The 10,141-nt window shown below is 54.9% G+C and overlaps 1 protein-coding gene across 2 annotated transcripts in view; it reads left to right on the forward strand.

The window, feature by feature from the left end:
- The window catches only part of SH3BP4 (SH3 domain binding protein 4), a 104,947-nt gene extending 96,261 nt beyond the window's left edge, over positions 1–8,686 (forward strand). For both annotated transcript variants that reach the window (XM_066345207.1, XM_066345208.1), the window contains exon 5: positions 6,828–8,686. In XM_066345207.1, coding sequence (XP_066201304.1) covers positions 6,828–7,052 — 225 coding nt within the window. In that variant the 3' untranslated portion in view covers positions 7,053–8,686. The remainder of the gene's footprint in view (positions 1–6,827) is intronic.
- The last annotated feature ends 1,455 nt before the right edge of the window (positions 8,687–10,141 follow it).

The raw sequence follows: 10,141 nt of genomic DNA on the forward strand, positions 1-10,141 counted from the left end.
GCGCACGGTGAGTCTAGAGCGTGTTTGTGAGGGTGCGCACGGTGAGTCTAGGGCGTGTTTGTGAGGATGCGCACGGTGAGTCTAGAGCGTGTTTGTGAGGGTGCGCACGGTGAGTCTAGAGCGTGTTTGTGAGGATGCGCACAGTGAGTCTATAGAGTGAGGATGCGCACGGTGAGTCTAGAGCGTGTTTGTGAGGGTGCGCACAGTGAGTCTATAGTGTGAGGGTGCGCACGGTGAGTCTAGAGCGTGTTTGTGAGGGTGCGCACGGTGAGTCTAGAGCGTGTTTGTGAGGGTGCGCACAGTGAGTCTATAGAGTGAGGGTGCGCACGGTGAGTCTAGAGCGTGTTTGTGAGGGTGCGCACAGTGAGTCTATAGAGTGAGGATGCGCACAGTGAGTCTAGAGCGTGTTTGTGAGGATGCGCACAGTGAGTCTATAGAGTGTGAGGGTGCGCACGGTGAGTCTAGAGCGTGTTTGTGAGGGTGCACACGGTGAGTCTAGAGCGTGTTTGTGAGGGTGCGCACGGTGAGTCTAGAGCGTGTTTGTGAGGGTGCGCACGGTGAGTCTAGAGCGTGTTTGTGAGGGTGCGCACGGTGAGTCTAGAGCGTGTTTGTGAGGGTGCGCACGGTGAGTCTAGAGCGTGTTTGTGAGGGTGCGCACGGTGAGTCTAGAGCGTGTTTGTGAGGGTGCGCACGGTGAGTCTAGAGCGTGTTTGTGAGGGTGCGCACGGTGAGTCTAGAGCGTGTTTGTGAGGGTGCGCACGGTGAGTCTAGAGCGTGTTTGTGAGGGTGCGCACGGTGAGTCTAGAGCGTGTTTGTGAGGGTGCGCACGGTGAGTCTAGAGCGTGTTTGTGAGGGTGCGCACGGTGAGTCTAGAGCGTGTTTGTGAGGGTGCGCACGGTGAGTCTAGAGCGTGTTTGTGAGGGTGCGCACGGTGAGTCTAGAGCGTGTTTGTGAGGGTGCGCACGGTGAGTCTAGGGCGTGTTTGTGAGGGTGCGCACGGTGAGTCTAGGGCGTGTTTGTGAGGATGCGCACGGTGAGTCTATAGCGTGTTTGTGAGGGTGCGCACGGTGAGTCTAGGGCGTGTTTGTGAGGGTGCGCACGGTGAGTCTATGGCGTGTTTGTGACGGTGCGCACGGTGAGTCTAGAGCGTGTTTGTGAGGATGCGCACGGTGAGTCTAGAGCGTGTTTGTGAGGATGCGCACGGTGAGTCTAGAGCGTGTTTGTGAGGATGCGCACGGTGAGTCTATGGCGTGTTTGTGAGGATGCGCACGGTGAGTCTAGAGCGTGTTTGTGAGGATGCGCACGGTGAGTCTAGAGCGTGTTTGTGAGGATGCGCACGGTGAGTCTAGAGCGTGTTTGTGAGGATGCGCACGGTGAGTCTATGGCGTGTTTGTGAGGATGCGCACGGTGAGTCTAGAGCGTGTTTGTGAGGATGTGCACGGTGAGTCTAGATCGTGTTTGTGAGGATGCGCACAGTGAGTCTATAGAGTGAGGATGCGCACGGTGAGTCTAGAGCGTGTTTGTGAGGGTGCGCACAGTGAGTCTATAGAGTGAGGATGCGCACAGTGAGTCTAGAGCGTGTTTGTGAGGATGTGCACGGTGAGTCTAGAGCGTATTTGTGAGGGTGCGCACGGTGAGTCTAGAGCGTGTTTGTGAGGGTGCGCACAGTGAGTCTAGAGCGTGTTTGTGAGGGTGCGCACAGTGAGTCTAGAGCGTGTTTGTGAGGATGCGCACAGTGAGTCTAGAGCGTGTTTGTGAGGATGCGCACAGTGAGTCTAGAGCGTGTTTGTGAGGGTGCGCACACTGAGTCTAGAGCGTGTTTGTGAGGGTGCGCACAGTGAGTCTAGAGCGTTTTTGTGAGGGTGCGCACACTGAGTCTAGAGCGTGTTTGTGAGGGTGCGCACAGTGAGTCTAGAGCGTGTTTGTGAGGGTGCGCACGGTGAGTCTAGAGCGTGTTTGTGAGGATGCGCACGGTGAGTCTAGAGCGTGTTTGTGAGGGTGCGCACGGTGAGTCTAGAGCGTGTTTGTGAGGGTGCGCACGGTGAGTCTAGAGCGTGTTTGTGAGGGTGCGCACGGTGAGTCTAGAGCGTGTTTGTGAGGGTGCGCACGGTGAGTCTAGAGCGTGTTTGTGAGGGTGCGCACGGTGAGTCTAGAGCGTGTTTGTGAGGGTGCGCACGGTGAGTCTAGAGCGTGTTTGTGAGGGTGCGCACGGTGAGTCTATGGCGTGTTTGTGAGGATGCGCACGGTGAGTCTATAGAGTGTGAGGATGCGCACGGTGAGTCTAGAGCGTGTTTGTGAGGGTGCGCACGGTGAGTCTAGAGCGTGTTTGTGAGGATGCGCACGGTGAGTCTAGAGCGTGTTTGTGAGGGTGCGCACCGTGAGTCTAGAGCGTGTTTGTGAGGATGCGCACAGTGAGTCTATAGAGTGAGGATGCGCACGGTGAGTCTAGAGCGTGTTTGTGAGGGTGCGCACAGTGAGTCTATAGAGTGTGAGGGTGCGCACGGTGAGTCTAGAGCGTGTTTGTGAGGGTGCGCACGGTGAGTCTAGAGCGTGTTTGTGAGGGTGCGCACAGTGAGTCTATAGAGTGAGGATGCGCACGGTGAGTCTAGAGCGTGTTTGTGAGGGTGCGCACAGTGAGTCTATAGAGTGAGGATGCGCACAGTGAGTCTAGAGCGTGTTTGTGAGGATGCGCACAGTGAGTCTATAGAGTGTTTGTGAGGGTGCGCACGGTGAGTCTAGAGCGTGTTTGTGAGGATGCGCACGGTGAGTCTAGAGCGTGTTTGTGAGGGTGCGCACGGTGAGTCTAGAGCGTGTTTGTGAGGGTGCGCACGGTGAGTCTAGAGCGTGTTTGTGAGGGTGCGCACGGTGAGTCTAGAGCGTGTTTGTGAGGGTGCGCACGGTGAGTCTAGAGCGTGTTTGTGAGGGTGCGCACGGTGAGTCTAGAGCGTGTTTGTGAGGGTGCGCACGGTGAGTCTAGAGCGTGTTTGTGAGGGTGCGCACGGTGAGTCTAGAGCGTGTTTGTGAGGGTGCGCACGGTGAGTCTAGAGCGTGTTTGTGAGGGTGCGCACGGTGAGTCTAGAGCGTGTTTGTGAGGGTGCGCACGGTGAGTCTAGAGCGTGTTTGTGAGGGTGCGCACGGTGAGTCTAGAGCGTGTTTGTGAGGGTGCGCACGGTGAGTCTATGGCGTGTTTGTGAGGGTGCGCACGGTGAGTCTAGGGCGTGTTTGTGAGGATGCGCACGGTGAGTCTAGAGCGTGTTTGTGAGGGTGCGCACGGTGAGTCTATGGCGTGTTTGTGAGGGTGCGCACGGTGAGTCTATGGCGTGTTTGTGACGGTGCGCACGGTGAGTCTAGAGCGTGTTTGTGAGGATGCGCACGGTGAGTCTAGAGCGTGTTTGTGAGGATGCGCACGGTGAGTCTAGAGCGTGTTTGTGAGGATGCGCACGGTGAGTCTATGGCGTGTTTGTGAGGATGCGCACGGTGAGTCTAGAGCGTGTTTGTGAGGATGCGCACGGTGAGTCTAGAGCGTGTTTGTGAGGATGCGCACGGTGAGTCTAGAGCGTGTTTGTGAGGATGCGCACGGTGAGTCTATGGCGTGTTTGTGAGGATGCGCACGGTGAGTCTAGAGCGTGTTTGTGAGGATGCGCACGGTGAGTCTAGAGCGTGTTTGTGAGGATGTGCACGGTGAGTCTAGATCGTGTTTGTGAGGATGCGCACAGTGAGTCTATAGAGTGAGGATGCGCACGGTGAGTCTAGAGCGTGTTTGTGAGGGTGCGCACAGTGAGTCTATAGAGTGAGGATGCGCACAGTGAGTCTAGAGCGTGTTTGTGAGGATGTGCACGGTGAGTCTAGAGCGTATTTGTGAGGGTGCGCACGGTGAGTCTAGAGCGTGTTTGTGAGGGTGCGCACAGTGAGTCTAGAGCGTGTTTGTGAGGGTGCGCACAGTGAGTCTAGAGCGTGTTTGTGAGGATGCGCACAGTGAGTCTACAGCGTGTTTGTGAGGATGCGCACAGTGAGTCTAGAGCGTGTTTGTGAGGGTGCGCACACTGAGTCTAGAGCGTGTTTGTGAGGGTGCGCACAGTGAGTCTAGAGCGTGTTTGTGAGGGTGTGCACACTGAGTCTAGAGCGTGTTTGTGAGGGTGCGCACAGTGAGTCTAGAGCGTGTTTGTGATGGTGCGCACGGTGAGTCTAGAGCGTGTTTGTGAGGATGCGCACGGTGAGTCTATAGAGTGTGAGGATTCGCACGGTGAGTCTATAGCGTGTTTGTGAGGATGTGCACAGTGAGTCTAGAGCGTGTTTGTGAGGGTGCGCACAGTGAGTCTATAGAGTGTGAGGGTGCGCACAGTGAGTCTATAGCGTGTTTGTGAGGATGCGCACAGTGAGTCTATAGCGTGTTTGTGAGGATGCACACAGTGAGTCTAGAGCGTGTTTGTGAGGGTGCGCACAGTGAGTCTATAGAGTGTGAGGATTCGCACAGTGAGTCTAGAGTGTGTTTGTGAGGATGCGCACAGTGAGTCTATAGAGTGAGGATGCGCACGGTGAGTCTAGAGCGTGTTTGTGAGGGTGCGCACAGTGAGTCTATAGAGTGAGGATGCGCACAGTGAGTCTAGAGCGTGTTTGTGAGGATGCGCACAGTGAGTCTATAGAGTGTTTGTGAGGATGCGCACAGTGAGTCTAGAGCGTGTTTGTGAGGGTGCGCACGGTGAGTCTAGAGCGTGTTTGTGAGGGTGCGCACGGTGAGTCTAGAGCGTGTTTGTGAGGGTGCGCACGGTGAGTCTAGAGCGTGTTTGTGAGGGTGCGCACGGTGAGTCTAGAGCGTGTTTGTGAGGGTGCGCACGGTGAGTGTAGAGCGTGTTTGTGAGGGTGCGCACGGTGAGTCTAGAGCGTGTTTGTGAGGGTGCGCACGGTGAGTCTATAGCGTGTTTGTGAGGGTGCGCACGGTGAGTCTAGAGCGTGTTTGTGAGGATGCGCACGGTGAGTCTAGAGCGTGTTTGTGAGGATGCGCACGGTGAGTCTAGAGCGTGTTTGTGAGGGTGCGCACGGTGAGTCTAGAGCGTGTTTGTGAGGGTGCGCACGGTGAGTCTAGAGCGTGTTTGTGAGGATGCGCACGGTGAGTCTAGAGCGTGTTTGTGAGGGTGCGCACAGTGAGTCTAGAGCGTGTTTGTGAGGATGTGCACAGTGAGTCTATGGCGTGTTTGTGAGGATGTGCACAGTGAGTCTATGGCGTGTTTGTGAGGGTGCGCACAGTGAGTCTAGAGCGTGTTTGTGAGGGTGCACACAGTGAGTCTAGAGCGTGTTTGTGAGGGTGCGCACAGTGAGTCTAGAGCGTGTTTGTGAGGATGTGCACATGCGCACAGTGAGTCTAGGGCGTGTTTGTGAGGATGCGCACAGTGAGTCTAGGGCGTGTTTGTGAGGATGCGCACAGTGAGTCTAGAGCGTGTTTGTGAGGGTGCGCACAGTGAGTCTAGAGCGTGTTTGTGAGGGTGCGCACAGTGAGTCTAGAGCGTGTTTGTGAGGGTGCGCACAGTGAGTCTATAGCGTGTTTGTGAGGGTGCGCACAGTGAGTCTAGAGCGTGTTTGTGAGGGTGCTCACCTTGAGTCTAGAGCGTATTTGTGAGGGTGCGCACAGTGAGTCTATAGCGTGTTTGTGAGGGTGCGCACAGTGAGTCTAGAGTGTGTTTGTGAGGGTGCGCACAGTGAGTCTAGAGCGTGTTTGTGAGGGTGCGCACAGTGAGTCTATAGCGTGTTTGTGAGGGTGCGCACAGTGAGTCTAGAGCGTGTTTGTGAGGGTGCGCACAGTGAGTCTAGAGCGTGTTTGTGAGGGTGCGCACAGTGAGTCTATAGCGTGTTTGTGAGGGTGCGCACAGTGAGTCTAGAGCGTGTTTGTGAGGGTGCTCACCGTGAGTCTAGAGCGTATTTGTGAGGGTGCGCACAGTGAGTCTAGAGCGTGTTTGTGAGGGTGCGCACAGTGAGTCTAGAGCGTGTTTGTGAGGGTGCGCACAGTGAGTCTATAGCGTGTTTGTGAGGGTGCGCACAGTGAGTCTAGAGCGTGTTTGTGAGGGTGCGCACGGTGAGTCTAGAGCGTGTTTGTGAGGGTGCGCACGGTGAGTCTATAGCGTGTTTGTGAGGGTGCTCACGGTGAGTCGGGGCGTGAAAGCACGTGCCCGGCACACAAGAGGCCCTCACCGATTGGGGGCTGATGTCATCCTTCGTGGGGGCTTCAGTCGTGACTCCCGCTCTGTCACGGGCAAGGCCGCTCTGCCATGAAGTGGGACGCAACCTAGATTATTTTCAGTCCGAGGGGCTCCGGTGTGAACAGGGCCCTCTGGTCCCCTGTGCTCCGGTCCCCGGGGCCCCCTGCGGGAACACCTGGTGTGTTGTGTCATGTGGGCCAGAGCCGGCAGGTTCCTGCTCAGACGTCGTTTCCTTGCTTGCTGGGGGAGGTGGCTTTAAGCTTCCAGAGACCTAGGAGACAGGACGCTCCAAGCATACAGGTCTTCCTCCTCTATAAACACAACAAATGTCTAAATGCCCCGATAGAGAGTGTGACACAGGGACTGTAAGGACAGAAATCCCTTCTGCCTGTGGAGACGCCATCTGCTACGTTCCCCCTCTCACTCGCAACGCATGGTTCCCTCTGACATGTGCGGGCCTGGGACAGGGACGGGGCACCTGTTGCTTCTAGTTTGTTCCACTCTTAAAGAGTCACATAAAAAAATAAATAAAACCAGCAAAGGAACCGGGGCAGTTGACAGGGTTTAGTGTCGTCCTGTCCCTCACCTTTGTCCCTTCTTCTCTCTCCTTTGGTTGCGGACGGCTCCGCCGCGCAGGCCATGTGGAAACCCGCGTATGACTTTTTACTCACCTGGAGCCACCAGGTCGGGGACAGCTACCGGGACGTCATCCAGGAGCTGCACATAGGCCTGGACAGGATGAAGAACCCCATCACCAAGCGCTGGAAACACCTCACGGGGACTCTCATCCTGGTGAACTCCCTGGACATCCTGAGAGCAGCCGCCTTCAGTCCTGCGGACCAGGATGACTTTGTGATCTGAATGGGTGGCCCTCCCTCTGGCGGATGGGCCCCGTGGCTCCGACAGACCGGGTGGCTCCAGGCCTGACCCTCAGTGCCCCCAAGGACCAAGCACACGCAATGCTCTGCCTGCCACCCCCACCGTGGGGTGGGTGGGGTGGGGTGGGGTGGGGGAGGCCTGAAGGGAATTTCTCCTGCAGGTCATTGCCAATCAAATAGCTTTCTATTTGTTAAGTACAAATTTAAATTGAAAATCACTTTTATAAAGTCTGGGGAGGAGAGGACATATGAGAAAGGCGGCATCTAATTTTTTTAATGGACCATAAAGGTAAAAAAAAACCACAACAACAACTTAATCCGGGTGGATGCTATTGAAGTTTTTATGTTCTCTAAAGACCTTTTTAAATTATGTTACAGATGTATATATGTATTTAAAAGTCATTGGGGGGGGCTTTTTTTTTTTTTATTCCCAGACGACACTCATATTTCAACACTTAGCGTGGAAAGACGCTTTTGTTTGAGTGTTGGACCTTTTTCGCTTCATACTCGTGAGAAAGAGGAAATCAAGTAGGAACCGTGGTTTTTCAAGCCCATCCTTCCTGAGAATGTACCTCCTCCTGTTCTCTTGTGTTGTTATCTTCCGCACCTTTGCCTGCGGGGGGCAGTAGGCAGCCCGCGGACCGGTTTGTGTCCAGCGGAAGGGATGGGTGCCCTGGAGATGCAGAGGCAGCTGGGACCAGTCCCAGGGGCCAGTGAGGTGGTCCCTGCACAACCCCCCACCCCCGCCCCGCTCCCTGGGGTCAGGAAGGAAACTTCACCACAGGGGCCGCCCTTTGCAAAGGTGCTTCTGTCATTTGCCAACTTCTGGCTTCATTTCGTCTAAAACGGAACCCCTCCCCCTTCCTGGTATGCCCCTGTCTCCTTGGAAATGGAAATGGTTAGTGTGGCGAAAACCAGTCTTTAGTTACAGTATCAAGAGTATCTGAGCAGAATGAGCATTCTCTGACAATGAAAATGTTTCCCACATAAAACCTGAGGGCCCCCAGCAGAATGTGGCATCACCAACCTTGACGGTGGCGGCAGGGCAACCTGCTAGGTGGCATTCTGCGATTGCATTGTCGGGGTGGTGGCATCTCAGAGGGCGTCAGGGGCACGACTGGAAGAAATAGACCCCTGGCAAACCCGCAGAGCTGGTCCCCGGGAATTTGCCGGGATGCACACCGTACTTGTATGAAGTTGACTCAGGGCCCGCATCTCATCTCGAAATCTGCTTTCTTGAAACACATTAATTACTTAGTATAATCAATTGTATAGCAGCTTCTTTCTTGGGCTGCAACATTCTCATGTATCGATTGATTCAGATACTGAAGGTCAACTGTTTCTAGAAAAAATGATACAACCCCCCCTCAACACACACGCACACTACATATTTTATGCTGCAAGAAACAAGACACACCATTCTCCAATCACCACCCGGGATCACCTTCCGTTCTGCGTTTCCGCTGCCCGCCAGCGAGTCCAGAGGTCCTCTCAACCTTCTCCCCAAAGAAGAAGCAAAACCAGTTGCACCTTAAACCATGGATATTTTTCCTCAGGGGCTTAAAATAGTTTCCTATGCAATGTCTTGTAGCACAAATTAAACTCTACGGAACTTGCAGTAAATTTTATTTGGATATGTTTAACCTATTCAGAGAGAGAGAGAGAGAGAGAGAGTGTGTGTGTGTGTTTTGTTTTGTTTTGTTTTGTTTTGTTTCCGTACCCACCAAACTTTAAAACAATAACACCTCGTGTATGTATCTGTGCATTGAACAGTGGCTCCCTCCCCTGACAATCACCCCTAAGTGACAGTGTGGCAGTTGGGTTAGCAGATACCTATTTTCTTGATATTGACTTAATTGCTCTTGGAACATAGTGGGCTCACATGCTGGCCTTTGGGAATCGGTGTTGCCCAGAGCCCCAGAGAGCTCACGTGGACAGCTTCCCGCTTTGTGGGCCCTGTGCCCCTGTAACGGCAGTGCCATCCACAATCACAATACAGTTTAGGACTGAGCCCCTTCTGTGTTTCAGGCTTTGTCCCTTAGGGGCTGGCTGCAACAAGCGGGGCTCCCACGGTCCTGGCGCTGCCCTCCTGTCCCCCAGGAATACTGTGCTTTCAAGGGCAAAAGCTAGATGGGGAAGCCGCTGACGGAGAGCGCCCACCTAGAGGTAGTGGGGGGAGGGGCTCAGGAGAGCCTCCCTGAGAAGTGACCCAGTGTCAGAAGGCCGAGTCGGAGCGAGCTAGCCCACGGCCAGGCCAGACCTGGGGGACGGGGTGCGTGCGGCATTGAGAGGGAACAGGGACCACGGGAGGCTGACCCCTCCACAGGGCTGGGGTGCCCTCGGATGAGCAAGGGCGGCCTCTTCCGCCCTCCAGCTGTGCGGGCACCCGAATCCTCACCCCCATTCTGCAGCTGAGGGAAGAGTGAGCATGACCCTGTAACAGCTGGTAGCAGAGCTGGGGGTGTTGACACGGGGCTCTTGTAACAACCTGCCACACTGGCTGGTTTAGCGGGAGTTGGTTCTCACAGCTCTGGAGGCTGGAAGCTTGAAATTAAGTCTTCACAGGGCCATTTCCCCTCTGTGTTTGTCTCCAAACCTCCCTCTGTAAGGACAGCAGCCCAGCAGAAGGTCCACCTGCAAGGTCTGTGACCTCATCTTAACTTGATCCCATCTGTAAAGACCCTATTCTGAATTAGGTCACATTCGCTGGTAAGGGGTGTGGAGGGGTTGGGATGCCAACAAATCGTTGAAGAGCCCAGTTCCGCCCACAACCCTGCCCCAGTGCCATGGCCTCTGTCTGAGGCTTGCTGGGCTCGGGAACGGATCCATTTGGAGGGCTCACCGAGCCCTCTGCCCAACTTCCTGTGGAAGCCAGAGGGCTGCAGAGAGGTCATCCTAAAAGGGACACCCCTTCTGACGGACCTGCTGTGTTCCCCCAAACCCGCTTTCTTAGCAAACAACGACAGCGGTCCCCCCTCAAACGTGATGTCCCTCTCTGCGGTGCTCTTACCCACGGTCAAGTGCAGTTCCGAAATACCGAATGGGAAATCCCAGAAGGAAATAATTCATCAG

Source organism: Saccopteryx leptura, chromosome 7 (assembly GCF_036850995.1).
Source record: "Saccopteryx leptura isolate mSacLep1 chromosome 7, mSacLep1_pri_phased_curated, whole genome shotgun sequence".
Classification (NCBI taxonomy): domain Eukaryota; kingdom Metazoa; phylum Chordata; class Mammalia; order Chiroptera; family Emballonuridae; genus Saccopteryx; species Saccopteryx leptura.